Source organism: Triticum urartu, chromosome 2, assembly GCF_003073215.2.
Source record: "Triticum urartu cultivar G1812 chromosome 2, Tu2.1, whole genome shotgun sequence".
NCBI lineage: Eukaryota > Viridiplantae > Streptophyta > Magnoliopsida > Poales > Poaceae > Triticum > Triticum urartu.
The window spans coordinates 76,169,027-76,196,590 of record NC_053023.1 but is presented as its reverse complement, the minus strand read 5'-3'; the positions used below and the strand labels follow the sequence as shown (position 1 = coordinate 76,196,590).

At 45.6% G+C, this 27,564-nt stretch overlaps 2 protein-coding genes and 2 pseudogenes across 2 annotated transcripts; 1 reads left to right on the top strand and 3 right to left on the bottom strand.

Annotated features, from left to right (window-relative positions):
- The first annotated feature begins 6,729 nt into the window (after positions 1-6,729).
- Positions 6,730-9,794, top strand: LOC125535912 (histone H3.v1-like). The gene is made up of 4 exons (XM_048698981.1): positions 6,730-7,407; positions 8,020-8,121; positions 8,830-9,102; positions 9,403-9,794. The coding sequence occupies exons 1-4, from the start codon at positions 6,883-6,885 to the stop codon at positions 9,592-9,594; spliced, it is 1,092 nt and encodes a 363-aa protein (XP_048554938.1). The 5' UTR covers positions 6,730-6,882; the 3' UTR covers positions 9,595-9,794.
- Positions 9,795-10,064: 270 nt separating this feature from the next.
- Positions 10,065-14,257, bottom strand: LOC125535913 (annotated as a pseudogene).
- A 2,011-nt stretch (positions 14,258-16,268) lies between these two features.
- Positions 16,269-18,405, bottom strand: LOC125535152 (annotated as a pseudogene).
- Positions 18,406-23,705: 5,300 nt separating this feature from the next.
- Positions 23,706-24,739, bottom strand: LOC125535911 (oxalate oxidase 1). The gene has a single exon (XM_048698980.1). The coding sequence runs from the start codon at positions 24,626-24,628 to the stop codon at positions 23,954-23,956; it is 675 nt and encodes a 224-aa protein (XP_048554937.1). The 5' UTR covers positions 24,629-24,739; the 3' UTR covers positions 23,706-23,953.
- Positions 24,740-27,564: the final 2,825 nt, after the last annotated feature.

The window sequence follows — 27,564 nt, the reverse complement described above, 5'->3', positions numbered from 1 at the left end:
ACTTAATGAAACACAAGTCTGAAACCTTTGAAAAGTTCAAGGAATTTCAGAGTGAGGTTGAGAATCAACGTGACAGGAAAATCAAGTTTCTACGATCAGATCGTGGAGGAGAATACTTGAGTCACGAATTTGGCACACACTTAAGAAAATGTGGAATAGTTTCACAACTCACGCCGCCTGGAACACCTCAGCGTAATGGTGTGTCCGAACGTCGTAATCGCACTCTATTAGATATGGTACGATCTATGATGTCTCTTACCGATTTACCGCTATCTTTTGGGGGCTATGCTTTAGAGACTGCCGCATTCACTTTAAATAGGGCTCCGTCGAAATCCGTTGAGACGACACCGTATGAATTATGGTTTGGGAAGAAACCTAAGCTGTCGTTTCTAAAAGTTTGGGGATGCGATGCTTATGTCAAGAAACTTCAACCTGAAAAGCTCGAACCCAAGTCGGAAAAATGCGTCTTCATAGGATACCCTAAAGAAACTGCTGGGTATACCTTCTACCTCAGATCCGAAGGCAAGATCTTTATTGCCAGGAATGGATACTTTCTAGAGAAAGAGTTTCTCTCGAAAGAAGTAAGTGGGAGGAAAGTAGAACTTGATGAAGTATTGCCTCTTGAACCGGTAAATGGCGCAACTCAAGAAAATGTTCCTGAGGTGCCTGCACCGACTAGAGAGGAAGTTATTCATGATGATCAAGATACTTCTGATCAAGCTCCTACTAAAATTCGAAGGTCCACAAGAACACGTTCCGCACCAGAGTGGTACGGCAACCCTGTCTTGGAAATCATGTTATTAGACAACGGTGAACCTTCGAACTATGAAGAAGCGATGGCAGGACCGGATTCCGACAAATGGCTAGAAGCCATGAAATCCGAGATAGGATCCATGTATGAAAACGAAGTATGGACTTTGGCTGACTTGCCCGTTGAACGGCGAGCCATAGAAAATAAATGGATCTTTAAGAAGAAGACAGACGCGGATGGTAATGTGACCATCTATAAAGCTCGGCTTGTCGCTAAGGGTTATCGACAAGTTCAAGGGGTTGACTACGATGAGACTTTCTCACGGGTAGCGAAGCTGAAGTCCGTCCGAATCATGTTAGCAATTGCCGCATTTTATGATTATGAGATATGGCAGATGGACGTCAAAACGACATTCCTTAATGGTTTCCTTAAGGAAGAATTGTATATGATGCAGCCGGAAGGTTTTGTCGATCCTAAGAATGCTGACAAGGTGTGCAAGCTCCAACGCTCGATTTATGGGCTGGTGCAAGCATCTCGGAGTTGGAACATTCGCTTTGATGAGATGATCAAAGCGTTTGGGTTTACGCAGACTTATGGAGAAGCCTGCGTTTACAAGAAAGTGAGTGGGAGCTCTGTAGCATTCCTCATACTATATGTAGATGACATACTTTTGATGGGAAATGATATAGAACTCTTGGACAGCATCAAGGCCTACTTGAATAAGAGTTTTTCAATGAAGGACCTTGGAGAAGCTGCTTATATATTAGGCATCAAGATCTATAGGGATAGATCGAGACGCCTCATAGGTCTTTCACAAAGCACGTACCTTGATAAGATTTTGAAGAAGTTCAAAATGGATCAGTCCAAGAAAGGGTTCTTGCCTGTTCTGCAAGGTATGAAATTGAGCTCGGCTCAATGCCCGACCACGGCAGAAGATATAGAAGAGATGAGTGTCATCCCCTATGCCTCAGCCATAGGTTCTATTATGTATGCCATGCTGTGTACCAGACCTGATGTAAACCTTGCCGTAAGTTTGGTAGGAAGGTACCAAAGTAATCCCGGCAAGGAACACTGGACAGCGGTCAAGAATATCCTGAAGTACCTGAAAAGGACTAAGGAAATGTTTCTCGTTTATGGAGGTGACGAAGAGCTCGTCGTAAAGGGTTACGTCGACGCTAGCTTCGACACAGATCTGGATGACTCTAAGTCACAAACCGGATACGTGTATATGTCGAATGGTGGAGCAGTGAGCTGGTGCAGCTGCAAGCAGAGCGTCGTGGCGGGATCTACATGTGAAGCGGAGTACATGGCAGCCTCGAAGGCAGCACATGAAGCAATATGGGTGAAGGAGTTCATCACCGACCTAGGAGTCATACCCAATGCGTCGGGGCCAATCAAACTCTTTTGTGACAACACTGGGGCTATTGCACTTGCTAAGGAGCCCAGGTTTCACAAGAAGACAAGGCACATCAAGCGTCGCTTCAACTCCATTCGTGAAAATGTTCAAGATGGAGACATAGAGATTTGTAAAGTACATACGGACCTGAATATAGCAGATCCGTTGACTAAACCTCTCCCTAGGGCAAAACATGATCAACACCAGAATTCCATGGGTGTTCGATTCATCACAATGTAACTAGATTATTGACTCTAGTGCAAGTGGGAGACTGTTGGAAATATGCCCTAGAGGCAATAATAAAAGTATTATTATTATATTTCTTTGTTCATGATAATTGTCTTTATTCATGCTATAACTGTATTATCCGGAAATCGTAATACACGTGTGAATACATAGACCATAATATGTCCCTAGTAAGCCTCTAGTTGACTAGCTCGTTGATCAACAGATAGTCACGGTTTCCTGGCTATGGACATTGGATGTCATTGATAACGGGATCACATCATTAGGAGAATGATGTGATGGACAAGACCTAAGCCTAAGCATAGCACAAGATCGTGTAGTTCGTTTGCTAGAGCTTTTCCAATGTCAAGTATCTTTTCCTTTGACCATGAGATCGTGTAACTCCCGGATACCGTAAGAGTGCTTTGGGTGTATCAAACGTCACAACGTAACTGGGTGACTATAAAGGTGCACTACAGGTATTTCCTAAAGTGTCTGTTGGGTTGACACGGATCGAGACTGGGATTTGTCACTCCATACAACGGAGAGGTATCACTGGGCCCACTCGGTAATGCATCATCATTATGAGCTCAAGGTGACCAAGTGGTTGATCATGGGATCATGCATTACGGTACGAGTAAAGTGACTTGCCGGTAACGAGACTGAACAAGGTATTGGGATACCGACGATCGAGTCTCGGGCAAGTAACATACCGATTGACAAAGGGAATTGTATACGGGGTTGTTTAATCCTCGACATCGTGGTTCATCCGATGAGATCATCGTGGAGCATGTGGGAGCCAACATGGGTATCCAGATCCCGCTGTTGGTTATTGACCGGAGAGTCGTCTCGGTCATGTCTGCTTGTCTACCGAACCCGTAGGGTCTACACACTTAAGGTTCGGTGACGCTAGGGTTGTGAAGATTTGTATATGCAATAACCCGAATGTTGTTCGGAGTCCCGGATGAGATCCCAGACGTCACGAGGAGTTCCGGAATGGTCCGGAGGTAAAGAATTATATATAGGAAGTGCAGTTTCGGCCATCGGGACAAGTTTCGGGGTCATCAGTATTGTACCGGGACCACCGGAGCGGTCCCGGGGGCCCACCGGGTGGGGCCACCTGTCCCGGGGGGGCACATGGGCTGTAGGGGGTGCGCCTTGGCCTAGATGGGCCAAGGGCACCAGCCCCAAAAGCCCATGCGCCTAGGGTTCCACTTAAGGGAAGAGTCCCAATGGTGGAAGGCACCTCTAGGTGCCTTGGGGGGGAGGGAAACCTCCCCTTGGCTGCCGCACCTAGGAGATTGGATCTCCTAGGCTGGCGCACCCCCCCCCTTGGCCCTCCTATATATAGTTGAGGAGAGGGAGGACTTCATACACCAGCCTCTCCCCTGTTACATCTCTCCCTCGTAGTACACGGCGAAGCCCTGCTACTGTGACGCCCTGCATCCACCACCACGCCGTCGTGCTGCTGGATCTTCATCAACCTCTCCTCCCCCCTTGCTGGATCAAGAAAGGAGGAGACGTCATCCGCTCCGTACGTGTGTTGAACGCGGAGGTGCCGTCCGTTCGGCGCTTGGTCATCGGTGATTTGGATCACGTCGTGTTCGACTACATCAACCCCGTTCTTTGAACGCTTCCGCTCGCGATCTACAAAGGTATGTAGATGCATCCAATCACTCGCTGCTAGATGAACTCATAGATGGATCTTGGTGAAACCGTAGGAAAATTTTTGTTTTCTGCTACGTTCCCCAACAGTCTCCTCCTTCTTGATCCAGCAAGGGGGAAGGAGAGGTTGATGATGATCCAGCAGCACGACGGCGTGGTGGTGGATGCAGGGCGTCACAGCAGCAGGGCTTCGCCGTATACTACGAGAGAAACAGGTGTAGCAGGGGAGAGGGAGGCGCCAAGACTCAAGGTGCGGCTGCCCCCTCCCTCCCCCTCATATATATAGGCTCCCCTAGGGGGGCGCCGGCCCTAGGAGATGAGATCTCCTAGGGGGGGCGGCGGCCAGGGCTGGAGTGGCCCCCAAGGCAAGGTGGGGCGCCCCCCCACCCCTAGGGTTTCAACCCTAGGCGCATGGGGTGGGCCTAGGGGGGCGTACCAGCCCACTATGGGCTGGTTCCCTCCCCACTTTGGCCCATGGGGCCCTCCGGGATGGGTGGCCCCACCCGGTGGACCCCCGGGACCCTTCCGGTGGTCCCGGTACAATACCGGCGACCCCGAAACTTATCCCGATGGCCGAAACAGCACTTCCTATATATAGTTCTTTACCTCCGGACTATTCTGAAACTCCTCGTGACGTTCGGGATCTCATCTGGGACTCCGAACAACATTCGGGTTACTGCATATACATATCTTCACAACCCTAGCGCCACCGAACCTTAAGTGTGTAGACCCTACGGGTTCGGGAGACATGTAGACATGACCGAGACGACTCTCCGGTCAATAACCAACAGCGGGATCTGGATACCCATGTTGGCTCCCACATGCTCCTCGATGATCTCATCGGATGAACCACGATGTCGAGGATTCAAGCAACCCCGTATACAATTCCCTTTGTCAATCGGTATGTTACTTGCCCGAGATTCGATCGTCGGTATCCCAATACCTTGTTCAATCTCGTTACCGGCAAGTCACTTTACTCGTACCGTAATGCATGATCCCGTGACCAGACACTTGGTCACTTTGAGCTCATAATGATGATGCATTACCGAGTGGGCCCAGTGATACCTCTCCGTCATACGGAGTGACAAATCCCAGTCTTGATCCGTGTCAACCCTACAGACACTTTCGGAGATACCCGTAGTATACCTTTATGGTCACCCAGTTACGTTGTGACGTTTGGTACACCCAAAGCACTCCTACGTTATCCGGGAGTTACACGATCTCATGGTCTTAGGAAAGGATACTTGACATTGGAAAAACTCTAGCAAATGAACTATACGATCTTTATGCTATGTTTAGGATTGGGTCTTGTCCATCACATCATTCTCCTAATGATGTGATCTCGTTATCAATGACATCCAATGTCCATAGTCAGGAAACCATGACTATCTGTTGATCAACGAGCTAGTCAACTAGAGGCTTACTAGGGACATGTTGGTGTCTATTATTCACACATGTATTACGATTTCCGGATAACACAATTATAACATGAATAAAGACAATTATCATGAACAAGGAAATATAATAATAATGCTTTTATTATTGCCTCTAGGGCATATTTCCAACAGGCCTCCCTGCATGGGTGCCCCTGGCTGCATGGGGCCCTGAGGTGGCCCCATGGCCCCTCCCGACTCTTTCTGAAACCTTCATCTACCGAAACAATGTTGTAAATCCCCAAGTTACTTTGAGCTTCATAGATATTGATTTTTTAAAGAGTCAAAAACATGCAGAAAACATCAACTGCCTATGGGCAATTATCAGGTTAGTCCAAAATAATAATAACTGATATAAAAAAATTCAAAAATGATATTGCAATATCATAAAACAACAATAAGCTTCGGCTTTGGCCAAAGACTTATCTATAAGTTATATTATGATTGCATCAGACCGCAAAGAAGTGATTCAAGATATTAAATCTAGATCCGAGGGAAAACATGCAAGCATAACGAGACAAATCATCATCACTGCAAAGGGAGTTTCAGTCATGTTCCTTCATCTTCGAAGGACGAGAGTCCAATATCAAGGCACATAGCCTTGCTTAGTTCACTCTAGACCTTACTATTCGTAGACATATGTGGCTCAATCAGCCTCCAATATTGTATGAACTCTGTGATCAATAAAGTGGAGCGAGTTTGTAGCCTTAGAAAAGATGAACCCCATTACAGGTAACAGGGTCCATTTTACATGGTGAGCAAAGAATAGGAATTACCCTATGTGTGGCCCATTATATTATAGTATGAAGTAGTAGTAATCAGCCGAAATCACTAATTAAGAAGAACTCTTTACAAAGATGATTCCCACCTCCCATGTCACCACAAGTGGCGCATTGCATATGCGTCACTTGTCGCAAACCGGGAGTTATTCATTTTTTCATTGATTCGTTTATTCAAAATGTTTTATCTCTTAAACTATGCGTCCAAATCTTGAACCGTTTTCAGCGTTGGATTCTTCGCGTCGAGATTTTAAAAACTAAATCACATGTCAATAGATTTAGACAAACTTTTTTTCACATCTAAAAAGCTGAAAGACGCGTGCGGAAAAATAAAAGCCAAGTGACGCTCTCTCAGCCCATCCCAAGTTGGAGGCTCCCGAAGTAGTAACTCAAAGCTGTTCTCCAAAAAAAAAAACCCATAGCTGACTAGCAGTAAATGAGCTAGAAAACCGGGAGGGCCCAACAACAACTATTCCGGAGGCCCGGAGTTTGGTCAGCACCCGCGACGAATTCCACAAGGAGAACGCGAGAGATAGATCCGCCGTGAAGGCCCAACGGCGGCTCACCGAAACCCGGGGCCGCCGCCGGCCAGCCAAACCCCACCCGGCGCACCACTCGCAGTCCCAGGCAGAGATGGTGGCGATCTCGATGTACCGGGGCAACCTCCACCGGGGCGGGGACGACGCCGCGCGCCGCTGGCCGGTGCCCCAGCCCACGCTCTCCGCGTCCCAGTTCCGCCGCCTCCTCCACCGCCGCTCCCTCGCCGTCTCCCGCCTCGCCGGGGCCCCCCGGCCCAACTCCCCCAACCCCCGCCCGGACGACGGCGCCGCGGGGCCCGTGGCCGTGGGGGAGGCGCGGGAGGTGGGCGGGGGTCAGCAGCAGCAGCATCAGGCCGAGCGGCAGGAGGAGGAGGGGCATGATGCGCCGATGCAGCAGCAGGGGGAGGAAGAGGGACAGGGTGTGCAGCAGCCACAGGGGGAGGAAGAGGGGCAGGACGAGCAGCAGCAAGGAGAGGAGGAGGAGCAGGAGGAGGGGGCGGTGGAGGATGTGGAAATGGACGATGCGGGGGAGGTGGTCGCCGGAGACGTCGATGCCGGCGGCAATGGTGACCCCGAAGAAGGGCAAGGCGAAAGCGAAGGCTTCGACCCCAACTCGGAGGTGAGGCTCGTGAAAACTCATGGCTCCTCATAGCTTCCTGTTGATCTATGTGGGATTTTAGCTGCCATCCTGCTAACAATGGCCTGCATTTGGGGACCCATGTAGATTTTTTGAGATTAGATTCATGTCATTGGTGGATGGCTACTTGTGAAGCCCCGACAGTAGATTTTTGGAATTGCTACTCGTCATGGTATTGTGGTGGTTCTTTTCTATCTTTGAATCTAGACTTTTAGCACATTGTTGGAAGTAGGATGAAATTCCTAGGTTGTCTTCCGTTTCTGGGTTGGAATAAGCCAATAAGTAATGATTCTTTTGAGTTTTATATATCCTACTCAACAATTAAGCTTCTTAGCTACAACAGCTAGCTCTTTCCTGAGAATACAATATATTATTGGTTGCTGCTGAACAACAGTTTAATTCCTGAGTTTTCACGGAGATTTTGTTGAGTGCTTTGTGATTCCTGAGTAGAATTAATTAACCACACCACACATACTGTTCTTGTTTGCAAGCTAACTACCTATGCTTGGAAACTTCGTGCATTGTGCTTGCGAGCACCAAATATGTGCTTGTTCTCTTTTTCATCTAGACCTCTGAGTCCTATTTCTGTTTTAGGTGGGTCAACCTGATGGAGTTGAAGAAAGGAAGAGAGAGTTGACTGACAAGCTGGATACCTTGAGTAAGAAAAAGCATGATCTTGTGCAGATGCTGAAGCAGGTAATTTTCTCATTGTTTTGGCTGCCGCTTATGGTTCAGAACAAGTTGCTATGTTCTTCATCCCCTGTTACGTTTCTGTCTGCATAAGTAACTGAACCTTGAATACCATCTGACCTTCGGTGGTCGACAACTTCAGGTGATAATGTGTGTGGCTTTGACTGTTTTCACCATTAATCGAGTAGCCACTTGAAATACACTGGTTCGAATGAGTTTTTCTTTTATTTGAAATATATGAACCGAAAAATTGTAAACTTGCTATCCCATCTGAATGTGGAACTGATTAAATAAATGATAAACCCATAGTTTAAATTTGCACTGGTTTCTAATGAAGTACTTCAACAAATTTGAATTGTACAAAGTTCGCCACCATGGACAGGAAGGAGCGTTCTGCAAAGTAATTGGAGTTGCTTATATATGTGAACTGACATAAGAAACGGGTGGAATTTGTAATAGGCTTTCAAATTCTCCAGCTTATAATATTTTGTACTTGTTACTCTATCAAACATGTCTCTTCATCAAATATATTTTAAAAATATTAATCATGTTGCCACATATGCAATGTAACCTTGTTGTCTGTATACAGAGTTGCACAGTAAGTACAAACTTTTTGGTGGTCACATGCTCTATTTTCTTCGAATAATTATCCGGGGGGTGGTCACTAGCCAGTAGCCAGTGTACTAAGTAGGATTAATTTTGGCCGCTTGACAGATTTTAAATGCCGAAGAGGAAATCAGAACACGTAGCATGCAGGCTTCACTGCGTGCTGCCATGCCTCAGCCGCCAGAAAACACAGCTGATGGAAGTGTTCCTAGACAGGTGCCCAGAATGACCGTTGATGTCAATTTCAGCGAGTTTGCTGGGGAGTCAGATGCTGGTTCCAACCAGGGCACTCCTGGGCGCCCCTTGCATCATGTTCACAGTATTTCCCCTTCAACAGCCTCTTTTGCTAGGTCTCCATTCGGTTCTCGCAACCACAACCCTGTAAGTTTTCGCAATGGCCATGTTTCGAGCTCAAATCTATATTTTCCTGTTGGATGCTTTAATGAATCAACGTACGGTACTAGCAAAAATGAGTCTACATTAGTGAATTCGTAAATTCATTTCAGCAATAGATCATGATTTCCTTAAAGTTCTCAGGCTTCAGAATGTTGTTACATGTTTTGGATTTCCCTTTTGTATTCATCATTTTGGTGGAATTAAGCGTTTCTAGAATATGAATGATCGCTGTGATCGAACCGTGTGCTTGTCCATTTTGAGCTAAAACCACCTGTTATCTCACAGGGCAACACTCCAAGAAGTCCAGCACCTTTCTCTGCAGCAAGCCCATCTCGCTTCGCAGGTACTGGGCATCAAGGACACCACCCCTCAGCATCACTACCAGCAGGCAACTTTGTAGCATCGTCGCCTTCCCCTGCTGCATCCGGTGGCTCTTCCTCTGTATTCAGGGACTATCGCCCGCCCAGTTCAACATAATTCCACAAAACCCGAACGGAGGCTACAATGTACATGAGTCGCCATGAATAGTTGAATGCTCTTTGCACTCCTCCTTGCATTGTTACTTTATTGGCAATATTATCAGATTGCAAAGGGCAATTCAGGGACACTAAGGTCATGTTGAAGCATCATTTTGTATCTTGGTGCTAGCGCTGCTAAAAGGGAGTCATGTTCTTCTCCGTGAGCTGAGGTCGAAATCTAATATCACTTTAATTAAACTAGAATACTTGGTATCCTAAGTTGACGAATTCAGCTTCACTGATGGCTTGTTCATGGCAGAAAGGTTGAGCTGAAAATGGAAGACTGAAAGTATATACCATGTAGTTCTGTTTTTAGTTTCCGAGCACAAAATGTATTCCTGCTGAGAATCTCAGGACTTAGTTCTTGAGTTTTATACAGACAGGTTCACTTGTTGCGCAGCAGAATGGTTGCTGCTATTGACACACAAGGAGGGAACTTCTGCGGAGACTTTTTAAAGTTGCAACAAAATGATGTTACATGCCACTACAGAAGTGCTATTGTATTGATGCACATCATCAGTTTGGACAAAAATAACCAATAGAAATCTTTCTTAAAGATCGTGCGTCTCTCGAACAAATGTAGAGCTCAGACAGCAGCGTCGAGTACCGGTAGACATACACCGTGTGTAACAATCAACAAATGGGAGTGTAGTGCTTCAATTCCTTTAGGATGCGGAAGGCTGTAAGCTACAGAAAGTAGGTAGCGTAAATTAGTCCAAGCAGCCAGAAATTAACTGATCATTAAAAGGTACACTCAATGAGAAGAACAACAATGTAAAAATCTTCTGTAATTGTAAAGCATTGACATAAGGGTGTAAAAAACCAACAATCAGCAGCTCTCCTGGGTCATTGCCAGATTCTTAGTTTGTTCCAGAGGTATTTTCCAAATTTGTCGGCACGACCTTGGGCTATTATCGGCAAGGTTTTGGATAATAAATTATATCCAGACTCGTTATTTGTCGAGAAGAGGAAATGACCAGTTTTATGCTTGTTATTTTGAGGTGACAGTATAAGAAGGCATGCTACCTAAACTGAACATGCAAGGCCCTATATTAGGAGTATCAGATCAAGAATGCATAATGAGGAGACTTCCAAGAGGAAACGGAGTCCAGCAAATCTGCAAGGTTCTCTGTAGTTTGAAACAGCTAAAACAAAACAAATGCCTCTGAATTTTCTTTTTGCTCAATTTAAAAATGTTTTTTCAGTCATAGCAATAGATCCATAGCCACATGCATACCCCCAGACTACGTGTGCCTCACACAACACAGTCCACTGAAATCAAAATGCATGAACACGGATGATTGGAACATCTACATGGTTGTACTAAAGGGTGCGGGAAAAGAGAGTAAATGTCTGCATTTACCTCGTGTGATGCTGCCACAAAGTTAGACCTTCTGCATCCCCTAAAATTGGGCAAACAAGTCCTGCAAGGTTCATGACAATATTTAGAAACAGGAAGTTAATGCAGTAGACAGCTACAACATTGAAACTCTGGTACCGCGATAAAGACATATTTCTGATTACTTCTTTGATGTACAAGTACAACCAACCGCATTATCTACAGGCCATGTGCAACATTTTTGAAATAAAATTAGTGCACACAAGTCAAATTCAGGTAATGATGTGACAAGAAGTGTAGCTATTTTCACGCCACTTGGATAATGATATGTCTGGTCAAAGAGAAGTGCACACACTGACCAACCCCGAATTTAAATTTGCCAGAGGGTAAGTAAAGAACAAAGTAATCATATATGATTAGTATTATATGGCGGCAATTTCTTAATAGCATCACAAAGATCGTCTAGTTGGAAACGTTTCAATGCCATGTATCCCTGGGCCCTACAAACCATCCTCATATTCAACTGTTTTTCCCCAAGTTATACACACCTTTGAGATGGTACAAAGCTAATTCTCTACCAGTAATATTAACCAGTAACGCCACTGAGGATACACAGTTCAAGAATGGCACAATGCCACAAACAAATGACTGGCGTGAATGCCAACCTGCTTATTGCACTTCATTGGCATCTCTAGCAGCAATCAACCTAGCTTACTGGTTCTGTGTTACCGTATGTGTTTTCCTTTTCAAGCAAATGTGTAACACACCTCCAGATATAGGATATTCAGTTTATGACCACTCCAAAAAAGTTGCACAGGATGCAAGCACATATGCTAATCTGCAATTAAATATGTACCATCTTTCGTTTTCCATGTAAAACTTGAACACATGAGGCAACTATCAGCTTGTTTCCTGAACAACAATACACAATGCCTCAGAAATGTACAGTTAGTCAAAGCCAACTACGACTAGAGTGAACCTCTAGAATTTAACTTTGGCCGGAGGGTAAATAGCAAAATAATCATCTAGTATATGGTTGCTATTACGGTGGCATTTCTCAATACCATCGCAAATATCGTCTAGTTGGAGACATTTCACTCCCATGTATCCCTGGCCCTACAAGCTATCCTCGTATTTGAATGGCGCTTTTCAGTCTATACCAATCTTTGAGATGGTAGACAAAGCTAATTATCAATCAGTAGTATTAGCCATCAACACCATTGAGGATACACAGTTCAAGAATGGCACAACGCCACAAACAGAAGACTAACATGAATGTCAACTTGCTTATTGCACTCCATTGATGTCTCTATCAGTAAATGTGTAACACATCTCAATATAGAATATATCCTGTTTATGACCACTCTACAAAAGTTGCACAGGATGCAATCACATATGCCAACCTGCAATCAATTATGTCCCTATCTTTCGTTTTCCATTTAAAATCCTATCAGCCTGTTTCCCAATCAGCAATATGCAGTACCTCAGAAATGTACAGTTAGTCCAAGCCAACTACCACTGGAATAAGCCTGACACAAGTCGTCCACAAAACTAAGAGTAATATTAACCAAGCATCCCTGGGCCCTACAACCTATCTCATATTCAAGTGGTGTTTTCCAGTCTACACATCATTGAGATGGTACCAAGCCAATTTTCTATTAGTAATACCAACCAGTAACACCATTGAAGATGCACAGTTCAAAAATGGCTCTGACACGAATGTCAACCTGCTTATTGCACTTCATTGACATCTCTACCAGCAATCAACCTTGCTTACTGGTTCTGTATTACCGTATGTTTTCTCCTTTTCAAGTAAATGTGTAACACGTCTCTCAATATAGGATATCTAGTTTATGACCACTCTAGAGAAGTTGCACAGGATGCAAACACATATGCTAATCTGCAATCAAATATGTCCCATCTTTCGTTTTCCATGTAAAACTTGAACACATGAGGCAACTATCAGCCTGTTTCCCGAACAGCAATACACAGTGCCTCAGAAATGTACAGTTAGTCAAAGCCAACTACCACTGGAGTGAGCCTCCAGAAAGAACACAAGTCCTCCACAAAGCCAAAGAGTGCTACGGTGAACTGATAGGTCAATTTATGCAAACACACATGCTAATCTGCAATTAATTATGTTATCAGTCAGCTTGTTTCCCAATCAGCATTACACAGTACCTCAGAAATATACAGTTACTCCGAACCAACACGAGAGTAAGCCTCTAGAAATGTACAGTTACTCAGAACCAACTGTCACTCTAGAAAACTTGCACAGGATGAGGATGCAACCACACATGCTAATCTGCAATTAATTATGTCCCATCTATCGTTTTCCATGTAAAATCTGAACAGAGGAGGCGACTATCAGCTCGTTCCTCCTTCAGCGTTACGCAGTACCTAAGAAATGTACATCTAGTCAAAGCCAACTACCACTGGAGTAAGCCTCTGGAAAGATCACAAGTCGCCCACAAAACTAAGAGTGCTACTAAGATGAATCGATGGCTCAATTTATGATCTAATAATCGGGACTAAAATTACCAACTAAGAGTGCTAGTATCCATCCAGTAAACCAAAATTCAGCAACCCGTGGAATTCAATCAAACAGCTCAACGGAGCAGAGGGGCGGAGTGCATCGGACCTGGAACCAAGCGGCGGCGGCGGCGAGCGCGGAGGAGAGGCGGCACCGCCTCCTCCGCTTGCCGGCCTCGCAGGCGTGGACGGACTGGAAGTCGGCGGCGGGCAGCTTGCGGGTGATCCAGCCGATGTCGAGGTAGACGACGCGGGGGCGGGGGCAGGTCGACCTTGACGCGGACGACGCTGAACCAGACGAGGAAGCGGCGGACCTGCACGCCCTCCAGCTGGGTGAGGGAGCCGTAGCGGAGCACGCCCGTGACGCGGGGCTCGAAGTAGGTGAGGTACTCGAAGTGGACGTAGCAGGGGCCCGCGAGGTCGACGGCGAGGCTGCCGTTGCCGGCGAGCGAGAAGGCGGTGACGTTGGCCGGGAAGACGCCCGGGGGGAGGCCGAAGAGCGGGAGGAGCTCGTAGATGGTCTTGTTCCTCCCCGGCGCGGGAGTCGGGGTCGGGGTCGGGGGCTCGGCCGGCGCCGCCGCCGCCGCCGCGCCGGCGAGGAGGAGGAGGAGGAGGGGGAGGAGGGAGATGGGCGGCATCGGGGGAGGGAGGAGGGAGAGGAAAACTCAGAAATACTGCGTTTATTTTTCGTCTCTCTCTCGAAGAGTCCGGATGGGTTTGGGTTTTATGGCCTTTGGTCAACTTGGTTGGGTTTGCTTTTCGAATTGTGGTTCTCCAATCCAAGCCGTGAAATGGCTTCAAGCAACGAAATTGGAGGCTCGGATCCGCTGGGGGATATACACCGTTTCTGCTTAAACAACGGGGGAAAGATGCTTTAGACCCTAACCACCCTTCTCCGTTTCATATTAGTTGTCTCTGAAATAGATGTATCTAGATATACTTTGGTGCTACATACATCCGTTTGAGCGACAACTAATATGAAACAGATGGAGTGGATTATAGTGACACACAACGAATGTAGATTTTTGAGCATATGCACCCTGGCCTTGCTATCCTAGCCGCTTAATGTTACTTTAAGATCTGCGCTACACAACCAACTTACTACATGTAAATTTTTATTTTTTTTTGTTTCTCACATATAAAACATGTCTTGTACTTCAAACTTTGCAGCACAACAAAGCTTTCTATCTAGAAATGTGGGATAAAACTTTCAGATTTTTAGGTCCAACGTCTCTCCCTATATATATATATAATAATAAAAGGGTTATTGCTTCTGGTCGACCGTCATTGAAATTGTTCCCGAAGTTACAAAATATTACCCACTATGCCACCTATAAGTTAAGAAAACGATTCGTTTTCCAAAAACACGCCAGGTTCGGTTCAGATACGCTGATACACTTATATGAAGTGAGCATCGAAACAGCGCAGTGGCTAAGGTGCTGGTCTTCTACACGGGAGAGCGGGGTTTGATCCGTGGTACTCCTCCCCTTTTTTCTTCACGTCTCATACTCCCCGCACGGTAATGGCCCGGTCGTGACGCCCCTATTTTTATTTTTTTTTGTTTTTCCTTTATCATTTTTGTTTTTTGTTTTCCTTTTTAAATTAATTGGGGATTTCCAAAAAATCATTTTTTAAGTTACGAGTTTTCAATTTTTTTATCAAGAAATCATAAAATGTTCATGATTTATAAAAACTGTTCACATATTATAAAGAAATTACATGATTTAAAAAAGTGAAATAAACAATTTCTGTGAAATAAAAAATGTTCATGATTTTTAAAAAATGATCGTGTATTCAAAACATATTCGGTAATTTGAAAAAAATGGCAATGAAAATTTGAAAATATTCAACAAAAAGTTGTGAGTTTTGAAAATTCCATGGAAAAATCGTAAAATGTTCATGATTTCAAAAAACTGTTCACATATTATAAATAAATTACATGATTTCAAAAAAATGTAAGTGAAATAAACAATGCCTGTGAAATAAAAAATATACATGATTTTTAAAAAATGATCGTGTATTCAAAACATATTCGGTTATTTAAAAAAATGACCATGAAATTTTTGAAAATATTCATAAAAAATAAAACAGATCCATAAATAACGAACAAAATAAACCGCCGCGTACGTAGAGGTTTTATTAGGGGATCTGTAGAGGTTGTGTTACGATTTTATTTAGTCCCCCGTGCGTCGGGTTAGAAAAAGGTTTCGTATTCGCGCCCCAAAATATTCACACAACTTACTATGGGTTCGTTTCTATAAGCTATATAAAAATGACTAAATGTTTATTTTGCCTCCATACATAACTATGTATATTCTCGTATCACAATTTTATAGGTTATAGAAAACACCGTTACGCTAAGTTAAGGCGAGACACATTATTCATCAATCTAGCTCAGGCATGGTCCATCAAATGCAGTTTGCTCAGTCAAAAAAAAATATTTCGTTGTGGCGCCTTACAAAATCAAATCGTTATGAGACCATCACATTTTCAGTTTTTAAAATGACTTTTTAAAAGTCTATTATCTCATCATGACATCATTAAGACATAGTTTGTGAAATGACATTTAAAAGTCCTTATCTCATCTTGACATTTGATTTGACTTTTTTATCTCTACCACATCTACATAATCTGATTGTTTTCTCACGTTGCAACCCACGGGCATATCTGCTAGTAAATACTAACAAAGATATTTTTAATCAAACATATCTCATTTTGTATATTTATGATTGACGAAAAAATCGCAAAGTTTCATCCCACATTCTAGTTAGAAGGCTTTGTTGTGCTGCAAAGTTTGAAGTTAAAAAAAAACTACTTGCACGAATCACGATGCGGAAATTGAAGGGCTAGACAGAAATTGAAGGGCTAGACAGAAAGGGCAAGGACTCCATGCAAAAGCTCCAGCGAAACCACGCCACGACGAAGTGATGCAGATCGACGAGACGAGACCATGCATGCCAGATACAATGAGACTTTCTTCACTTCTCCCCGGCGCTAGCCCGCAGATAGTCCACGAACTCGTCCAGGTTTTGGTCGGAGCTGCCGCCGGGCGCGACCGCGGCGCGTGCGGCCTCGCTCCACCGACGTGCGGCCTCGCGCGGGGAAGGTTCGAACTCCGTGGCGCCATCGTCCATGACGGCGCACGCGAACTCCAAGAAATCCCCCAGTTTCTTGTCGGAGGCGCCGCCGGGCGCGATCACCACCCGCGCCGCGTCTCCCAGACGCCGTGCCGCCGCGCGGGCGGAAGCCGCCCTGCCGTCCTCGTCTTCCATGACGGCGCGCACGCACTGCTCGATCTCGCCGCGCGGGAACACCCCCGCGGACGCGTCGCGGCGCGCGCGCACGCCGGCGCCCCACGCCTCCTCGATGAGCCGGGCGTTGATCGGCTGGTCGGTCCACAGCGGCAGCGCCGCCATCGGCACCCCGAAGCCGAGCGCCTCCAGCGTGGAGTTCCAGCCGCAGTGCGTGACGAAGCAGCCCACGGCGCGGTGCGCCAGGACGTCCAGCTGCGGGCTCCAGCGCACGACGAGCGCGTCGCCCGACGCCGTCGCCGCGTCCAGCAGGTGGCGCGGGAGCTGCGCCTCCTCGCCGGCCCTGACGACCCACAGGAACGGCTTGCCAGCCGCCAGGAGGCCGCGGGCCAGCTCCTCCATCTGGGAGGCGCCGATGGACGCGTTGCTGCCGAAGGAGACGTAGACGACGGAGCGCGACGACCTGGCGTCCAGCCACTTGATGCAGGTGTCCTCCGGGTCGAGCAGGTTGGCGCCGTAGGTGAAGCGGTCGACGTCCCCGGAATCATCGGCGGCCGGCAGAGGAACGCACGGCCTTATGGTTCGGACCTTGAAGTGGCGCTTCAGCCCATCCAGAACGTGACAACAGAAAGAAACACAAACCCACTTTAAGCCCAACTCATGTGACTCATTTTAAGCCCATCAAATATGTCTAAGATCCATCTCAAAAAGAAAAGAAAAAACTCAAAAGTTTCTAAAAAATGGTAAAACAAAACTCAAAAAGAAGGAAAACCCAGAATAAATAGAAAGATGGAACCTGTAGAAGTTTCTAAATTTTCATTCAAAATTTCCCCACGTGCAGTTTCGCTCTTTCCGGAAACTTTTTCAGGGTGGCTCAACTTAATATGGAGCTAGGAATGAAATCTCACAAATCGAAAGTTCAATTTTCACGGATCATGTTTCTTGATCTGAACTTCAATATGCAACTAATGAATATCTTTTTTTTTTGGATAAAAACATCAGCATTTGGAACCAAAAAAGTTTCTCGATCTTACTACCTCATACTCCAACTCATCGAACGAGTTGACGAGAACCCAGTCCCCCACGTCTCGATCAGCGAACTGGGCGAGCGCGGGGGTGGTGAGCGCCGGGTACGGCGCGTCATGGAACACGAAGGACGGGAACTCCCACCTCTCCAGCCCCGGCAACCCGGCAAACGGCTCGCTCCTGACCCCCGCGTTGTCTCCCGGCGGCGGCGCGTCCAGCAGCCCGGAGTTGATGTAGTAGTACATGGCGCTCGCCGCGCACGACTGGGTGGAGAAGGGTACGGTCGGCAGACCCAGCCCCCACGCTGTGCGCGCCACCCAATGCATGAACGAGTCGTACACCACATGCGTGAAGTGGCCTTCCTCGATGAGCGCGGCCAAGGACGCCGACCCACTGGACTCCAGCCTCTCCACATACTCGCCGACGGGAGGCCGCCCTCATCGTGGCCATCGGAGATGGACTCGACGCGCACCGGGCCGGCATCGAACCGGACAGTTCTGGCGATGAAGCGGGTGACGACGAGGGCGGCGGGCACGCCCTTGGACGCCAGCCTCTTGGCGAACTGTAGCATGGGGTTTATGTGGCTTTGGCACGGGTAGGGCACGAGCAAGACATTGGCCATGGACATGGTTGGTTCTTGGTTGCTTGCTTGCTAATGCCAAATTGACAATGTTACCGCGGATCAGATCAGATCACCCAATTATATAACATGCGACGGGTAATAACATGCATATGGTGAAAATGGAGGAGGTTTATTGCTCTGTTCTGGCACCATTAATTCCAATAACTCCCTTCTTTTTTTAGTAGAAAACACAAGGCCTGTATTGACAAAGAGTTTATCCATGCATTGGTCGGATGTATGCCATTCTGCTTATGGAAAACGTGGGAAATATGTGCAAATCAGCACGTTTCGGTTTTTTTTTGTGGGTGAAAAATGTATTACTCAATTCGAGAATCTACCTTCTAAGCGAGCAAACTTAGCTAAACTATCACTAACCTTATTTTAGCTACGAACGATATGAGTGATACACGATTCACGAATGCACATAAGTTATCTAATCTCCTTGATAAGCGATGCATAGATTGATCTATCCATCTCTTTTGCCTGGATCATCTTCACTGCAATAAGGGAGTCCATCTCGATTGCAACTGGAAGCTCAGTTCTCTGGATAGCCAACGACAGATCCTCCATACAAGCACATAGTTCAGCTTCGAGGGATTCACAACAAGAGAAAGGTTGCCTGCATGACGAGAAAATAATAGCACCTTTATCATCTCTCAAAACCACACCGGCACCTGCTGAACCATCGTCCGCAAATGAGCCATCAGTACATAAATTTACCCAGCCAACAATTGGAGCTCTCCATGTAGGTACAGTACTTATGAACGCATGCGGTCTATTGGTGCCTGTATCATATGTGATGATCGATTTTCCCTTGCTTTTATCTAAAGGGAGATCTGTCTTAATGCTAATAAGGGAGTCAAGGTAACTCACCAAGAAACGACTAGAAGCTTCCAGGGGCGATGGAGGTTTATTATGTACCACCTCATTCCGGATATGCCAAGCCCGCCATAACAACATGAGAAGCATAGAACGTTCAATTTCCGGAAGAGGTTCTAACGCACCAGTATTGAGCATCGTAGAAATACTTGGCAATGTCCAAACTCCAGCCATTGTATCCCATAGTACACGTGAAAAGGTGCATCGGCAAAGGGCATGAAAACTATCTTCAGTTTCAGTTGCACATATAGGACAAACTTCGCTAGTCTCAATTCCATGAACATATTTATTCTTCCAGGTTGGCAATGAATTAGTAGCAACTCGCCATGCAAAGTTGCGAACTGTTTGGGGAACATCCGATGGCCAGATTAGTTGCCAGCAAGAACGACGCCCGTCTGGTCTGTAGCTGGAGCCTGTTGCTGCCCCCCTATGCGCTTCATCAAAGCCTAGTTGATAAGCACTTTTTACTGTAAATATACCGTATTTGTCAGGACCCCATGCCAAGGTGTCATCATCCAACCTGGGCGAGGCCCTAATCTTTATTATCTCTGCTACGTCTGCCGGTAGAAAGTAGTTTTGCAGTAAAGCCCGATTCCACGAGCCATTATCGTTAAGTAATTCCGAGACAAAACGAATTCTGCACCTCCCTTGAGACGTGATGGGTTTATAAGAGTAGGGACGCGTAATCCAACTATCTCGCCAAACTCGAATACTCTGTCCGTTATCCACCCGCCAGATGAGTCCTGTCTTTAAAAGATCAAGATCATAACTAATGGCATGCCAGGAAGATGACGCATTGCCTGAAAAAACGGTGTCCTCAAAATTACCATCCGGGTAGTATATAGCCTTTAAAACTTGTGCACACAAACTATCCGTTTTAGAGATTAAACGCCAAGCTTGTCGAGCTAGCAAAGCTGTTGGGGAACGTAGTAATTTCAAAAATATTCCTACGCACACGCAAGATCATGGTGATGCATAGCAACGAGAGGGGAGAGTGTTGTCCACGTACCCTCTAGACCGAAAGCGAAAGCGTTAGCACAACACGGTTGATGTAGTCGTACGTCTTCACGATCCGACCGGTCAAATACCGAACGCACGGCATCTCCGAGTTCAGCACACGTTCAGCCCGATGACGTCCCTCGAACTCCAATCCAGCCGAGTGTCGAGGGAGAGTTTCGTCAGCACGACGGCATGATGACCGTGGTCACTGTGAGGAGCACCTCCTTTGTGAGGTTGCTCAGCAGGTAGCCAAGGACCCGCTGGTCGTCCCGGACCCAGATTGGGTGGAGAGGGTTGGGCATTGAAGTCTCCTTGCCTTCCTTGGCGGTGACGAGGAGCTTTGCCGGCTCCGGCTGGGTGCCGTCGACGTAGCCGAAGACCCCGACGCCACGCAGTTGGGGTATGATCCGCGTGCGCCATAGCACGTATTTCGTGCGGGATAGCTTCTCGGTGACCTGTCCATTGAGACTAGGCAGGGAGGAAGCGCCAGAGGAGGAAGACATGGTGCGGCTTCGACACAGGTGGTTCTGGTAGTTAGATGAGTTGAAGAAGAGGGGCTCTGATTACCATGTGCGAGCGGTAAACGTTTTACCCTTGTCGAGGGCGACATATCCATGTTATATAGTAGGGGAGCCAAAACCCTAGATGGCTTTACACATGCGGTTTGAGAGAGAGATAAGGAAGAATTTAAGATACATCTTGAGAAAGAAGAAAGAAGGAGATGGTTATAAGAATATCTCATACAACTACCTCCTAGCCTTATCTCTAATATGTACCGAACATATATCTCGTGACACATATAATATGTTTGACATGTGCTGGATGGATCATCAGTCAGAAAGAAAGTCTGACTCCTCAACACAACAGGCTCGTTGATTGTCACTGACAAGCACGTTTTCGTTGTTTCGCTGGCGTCTCGTGAATTTTTAAACTGTGATGATCAGTCGTTGATTTGTTCACTGATCGATCAGGCGCGTGCTTCACTTGTAGACTAGCCAATGAGAATCCCTTCTCTTCGTGAACGTGCAATATATTATTGGCAACAAGTCATCGAGAAACGAATCAGGAAACTATTTGAAAGAGACCGGAGCCAAGTTCAGTTCAGGGTTGGTACAATCATGCTATACGCTAAACACTAATTAGTAGATCTCTCTCTCTTCAGTGAGTACAGAACTAGAGATAAACCGGCGGATAAGTCAAGTTCGCGACCACCCAACGGCTGCGTTGCACGTTGCTGGTTGAGCTGGACCAATTAGCAAAGGTTGAAATAGGAAACCAACCTATGACTGCATGGTTAGAAGGGCTATATCTCAGCCCATTAAGGCTTAAATCCTAGACTTGATACTGACGTTTGTATTTTTTTAAGGGAAACAGCAGGGCTCTGCTGCGTATTTTTATTAATTTCAAATAAAAGAATACAAATAGTCCAAGTAAGAGAAAAAGAACTATACATCAGAACTAAAAAGAAAACCTAGGAGCGTTTGTATTTTTTTAGACTTATTTTAGGCAATCCGATAATGTGTGTTCAGTGAAAGAAGATGTTTCCGTTGACTATGAAGGCGTCAGTGGCGACTTCGTCAATCTCAAGATGATATGCTAACTCAGTCTCACGATGGTGCTCATAGAAATAAGACATGTGTGCATGCGTGCATAAAGATGAGTGTACTTACGTATGGATGAAAGTCTATATCTCTACTGTGTTAAAAAATAAACAAAGGTTGAAATAGCAACACACATCGCACTCGCTTGTCCAAGCCCAACGGTGGATAGCATCCTACAAGTTCCTGTCCGAGCCTCGTCGGTTGCAGCATCCACTCCTCCAGGCTTCGTCGAATCTGACCGGCGATTAGTATGAGAAAAATGCAATGATCCTTTGTGCCTCATTGAACTCACGTCGCACTGAAACAATAGATGTCCTATTCAAAGTCGCCACAAGGCTTGATGATCCCCTAAACAAACCAAACGCCTCCTGCACCGCAAGGAGCTCATTAGGTAAAGGCTTGATAAACATAGCCATGTCATTAGCAAAAAGCGATAACATATGCCGAGCACACCATTGCACCAAAGTTCCCAATATGCTGCTTCTCTCAAATTTCAACACCATGGCATTCGTGACATCCATAATTAGAAGAAATAGAAGCGGCGATTATGGATCGCCATACCTGAACCCACGTGCATGCCAAATTCTACTGCCCTGGTATCCATTGATCAAAACTCTCATACTGGCTAAAGAAAGCATAAGCGAAATCCAAGAGCACCACCTAGCCCCAGTGGCGGACCTAGAAATAAAATAGAGGGTGTGCACACTTTAACAAAGTTGAAGTCTATTTCAATTAGCTTGCATGAGCCTTAAAAATAAGCTAATTTTTATATAGTGAAAAAATGTTTTCCAAAAATCTGGATGTGCACACCTGGCACCCCCCTGAGTATGCACTGCTTGGCCCCAAAGCTGCAATCAGCATCTGTGCAGCAAGAATGGCTATGTAACAACGTCGAAAGCCCTCACAACATCGAGCTTCAGGGATAGCATAGGAATCTTCCTCTGATGGAATTACTTGATAGATTTGCTAACCAACATGAAATTACCTTCGATGTCTTTGATTATTATCAGCGATGAGATGCCCAACATAGGGCCCAGAGAAAGTGCAAGGGCCTTGGAAAATATCTTAGGGATCCCATGAAGTAGACTAATGGGATGGAAATCTGCAATATTGGCCACTCCATCTTTCTTAGGGAGGAGAGAAATGTAGGCCTAATTGCGGGAATGAAAATTCCTATCATTATCACGAGCAATCTGTTGGATCGCCGCCATAAGCGCATCCTTGATAATAGATCGACAAATCTGATAAAAGCACGCCAAAAAGCCCTCTGGCCCCGGTTCCTTGTTCGAGAAATTGGGATTTTTCACTATGAAACAATAAAAGGAAGAGGTGGATGCATTTACTTTTTGGGTTGTTGTTAAAATTTATCTTCTTTCAAAGTGTTGCATTACGTTTTTACTCTCGTTCAGAAGTGTATCATAATGGTTTGTTGTATATCGCTGTTTATCAACAAATCTAATCTAAAACAAGTGTATTTTATTATTGGTACATACTGAGATAGGATGATACACTGAAACAAGAAAAAGAAGCCCGAATCATTATGACACAAGATCAATTTGACAACAACCAAAAAAGTAGCCCGAATCTCAAAGCAACAACGGATGATGGATCCATATATATGGGATACCCTGTGCATGGTAGAAAAAACCCACTACATTGTCTAGATTGCTACAATGCATTGAACCGACACATTTTACATTTTGACAATATATTTCCATAACTTGAGAACATGTTATATAAATTGTTTGAAGATTGTGCACCACGCCGTGGCGACGTAAACTTGAGAGCATGTTTGACTTATAAAAGGGCAACATGACAAAATTGCAAAAAAGATAATTATATATTTTGCTCAATGAAAAGAACAAAGACCACAATAAAAAGTAGTACATTTCAATTCCTCATATCGGTTCTGAAGGCTGAACTGCGAGGCTAACTTATTCAATTTTATTACAACTGCATGGAGCTTAACCAGAAGCTTGAATACATGTCTTCTGTGGAGAATTATTAAATTTCGCTAGCATGCATATATGGAATTATGTATTGATCATTTCAGGGCTGGCTCCCAGGAATTAAGACCCGCTAGCGAACTTGGACTTGAGAAGTTCGACGACCCCGGCCTCCACCCTTAGCGCCTTGGTGAGCACCGGCGTGGGGATTGGCGGGTTGGAACCGAAGAGCGTGAGCGGCACGAAGACGATACCGGGGTTTTGGCTGTTGAAGGAGACAACCATGTAGGCCTCCGTCTTACCAACGTTGAACTGGAAGTGCATGAGCCCTCGCGGGATGAGAAATGTCTCTCCAGCATGCACTACCCTGGAGTAGAGCTTGTTTCCGGAGTCGAGGCTGCCGAGGATTCCAACGAGGAGCTCACCTTTCATCACCATGCCGATCTCGGTCCCGCGCGGGTGGACGTGCGGCGGGTTGGTGCCTCCCGGCGCGAAGTCCACGCGGTTCATGGACACACCCAGCGTGTTCGTACCGGGCCACTCGGCCACGTCGAGCTCCGTCACGGCCGAGCCATTCGGGGTGGACGTGTTGCCGGCCTTGGCCAGCTTGGACGAGAAGAGAAAGTCGTCGCCGGCGTCCGACATGGGTTTGCATGGATGCCCGTTCACCGAGACCGCCTTGCCGTCGAGGTCGGCAACGCAGAAGTCCTGAAGAGGGTCAGGGTCGGAGGCCAGGACGGCCGGAGCAAGGAGCAGCATGGCAAACAGGCCAGCCCCTAGGTTTTCGGAGTAACCCATGGCTTGCTATGTAGCAAGCTTAGCTAGCAGTGATCAGCTAGAGTTTGTCGATCAAGAGTCTTTGAGGCACTGGTGGTTGCAGCTAAGCTGCGGTGGATGAGTTAGCGATGAGGCATATGGAGTCCTTTATATAGGGCTATGATCAGTGCATGGATGCATGTATGCATGGTGCTGGCTATGCATGCTGTCACCGCATGCATATGCCGCATGTGTGAACACCGGAAGCAGAGTTATTTTGGTGAGGATAGAGTATATTATTGATATTATTGGCGCCGAGATCTCACCTTGCGAAGAAATTGAAGATGGCCCAAGGTCCGAAGTCAAGGCCATACCGGCTGCTAAGGAAATGGGACCTGCCAACGGAGACAACAAGGAGGTGTATCTCAATGGAGTATTGTGCTTGGAAACAGATGTTCACAAGATTCGTGCACACCTCTACTCAACGATCATCTTGATCTCGTTTTCAGGAAAAAATGGCAATGTAGAAGGATAAGCACAACTATTAGTAACCACCAGTCCACAACTATTGGTTCATATAAGTACTCGTGCAAAAATAACATATTAGTATTCATACAAAAATATCACATTAGCACCCACACCTATATTTCATACTCCCTACATCTCAAAATATAAAAGTGTATTGTTTTTTTTCTAAGAGTCAAACCTTTCTATGTTTGATTAATTTTATGGCAAGAAATATAAATATTTGCAATACCAAATAAACAAAATATATTTGATGGTGGATTTAATGATACTAACTTCGTATTGTAGATTATTATTTTTCCAAATAATCTTGGTCAAAGATTAAGAAGTTTGAAATTATAAAGCCTAATACACTTGTACTTTGAAAACGGATGGACTCACGCAAAAATATCAGTTTGACCAATCATTGTGGAGATATTATAAATATTTGGTTAGTGTTTTATAGAGATTAAAAGTGGTGCCTTGTAGTGTTTTATCGACTCACTCCAGTGATTGTATTTGTCACTAGACGGTCTACGAACCTGGATGTAATTTTTAGTTCTATTGTTTGTTGTACTACCATAACAATTGATGAATAAATCGAAAGTTTCTCGCAAAAAAATGATGCCTTGAAGAAGTGGGCAATATGTTTGAAAAGGGGCAAGGTGGAAAGGATAAGTGAACGTGTAAAGATGCGCGTGCGCACACACACACCGTCAGCATATGCAAACACTCACAGGACATCTACTACTGCAAACTAGAATCGTGGAGCTTCAAGAATGGCGAAGTCACCAAATACTTGGTATCGACGTGGTCGCTGGTGAACTTGAAATACAACCACATGTTGGTTCCAGGGTGTAAGTAGAGATTGAGATAGTTCGACAGAACAGGGCGTGAGTCAGTTCTGTTTAAAGGATGAGGTCGAATCAGGGCTAGCCATTGATGTTTGAAACACGAGCAATGTGTACCCTAAATTTGTAAACAGAAAAATGTGTTTTAAATTCTAGGACTCCACTATAAAATAAATCAGACGTTCGATTTTTGACCATGGCAAATCAAATATTTTTCATGACAAATTATGTTCTTTGAGGATGGTAAGTTTAATTGGCGAGCATGACAAATCTGTCTCAGTTCAGTTTTTATCAGGAAATTAGCATGCTTACAAACTAAATTTGCCGTTATCGCGTCAATATTAATTGGCATGAAAAACGTGAGATTTATCATGCCTAAAATCTGACATCAAAATTTTAGTGTTTCGAAAATTTTATCATGATGATTGATGGGTCGGTGATATGCGGCCATGTAGGTGCTCCACCTGGTGGAGGAGCCAGCCGAACCGGCCGGGGACACCGGAGCCTGGAGACAGGGAGAGGCGGGCCGATGCATGTGCTGGATGGATCAGTCAGAAAGAAAGTCTGACTCCTCAACACAACAGGCTCGTTGATTGTCACTGACAAGCGACAAGCACGTTTTCGTTGTTTCGCTAGCGTCTCACGAATTTTTAAACTTTTTTTTTGTTTTTTTAGGGGAACTTGCAACTTTATTCAAAAAATTAAATTTTAAACTGTGATGATCAGTCGTTGCTTTGCTCACCTGTACTAGTAGCCAATGAGAACCCCTTCTCTGCGCGAACGTGCAATATACTATTGGCAACAAGTCATCGAGAAACGAATCAAGACACTATTTGAGAGAGACCGGAGCCAGGTTCAGTTCAGGGTTGGTCCAATCATGCTATACGTTGAACGTCAATTAGCAGATGTCCCTCTCTTCAGTGAGTACAAAACAAGAGATAAACTGACGGATAAGTCAAGTCCGCGACCACCCAACGGCTGCGTTGCACGTTGCTGCTTGGGCTAGACTAATTTGCAAAGGTTGAAATAGGGAACCAACCCGTGGCGGCTGGACGGTTAGGAGGGCTATTTTAATCCATTAAGGTTTAAATTCTAGACTTGACCAAGCTGTGGCTGGATAATTAGGAGGGCTATCCCAACCCATCAAGTTTTAAATTGTAGACTCGACCAAGTTGTGGCTGGATGGTTAGGAGGGCTATACCTTCCCATCAAGGTTTAAATCCTAGACTTGATGCTGGTGCTTGTATTCTTTTAGATTTATTTCAAGTCTTTCGGTGATGTGTGTTCAGTGAAAGAAGATGTTCCCGTACGAATGCGTTAGTGGCGACTTCGTCAATCTCAATATGATATGCTAGCTCAGTCTCACCATGGTGCTCATAGAAATAAGACATGCGCGCATGCGTTCATAAAGATAAGTGTATTTGCGTATGGATGAAAGTCTACGTCTCTGCTGTGTTAAAAAAAAACAAAGGTTGAAATAGCAACACACATCACACTCGCTTGTCCAAGCCCAACGGTGGATAGCATCTTGCGAGTTCCTGCCCGAGCCTCGTCAGTTGCAGCATCCACGTCTCCGGGCTTCATCGAATCTGACCGGCGGTTAGTATGGGAAAAATACAGTGA

Excerpts from the sequence above, each read along its gene's own strand:
- LOC125535912 (XM_048698981.1), top strand. The coding sequence starts at position 6,883 with ATGGTGGCGATCTCGATGTACCGGGGCAACCTCCACCGGGGCGGGGAC. Across the intron at positions 7,408-8,019 it reads GCTTCGACCCCAACTCGGAG|GTGGGTCAACCTGATGGAGT; the intron begins GTGAGGCTCGTG and ends TTTCTGTTTTAG. Across the intron at positions 9,103-9,402 it reads GTTCTCGCAACCACAACCCT|GGCAACACTCCAAGAAGTCC; the intron begins GTAAGTTTTCGC and ends GTTATCTCACAG.
- LOC125535911 (XM_048698980.1), bottom strand. The coding sequence starts at position 24,628 with ATGGGTTACTCCGAAAACCTAGGGGCTGGCCTGTTTGCCATGCTGCTC.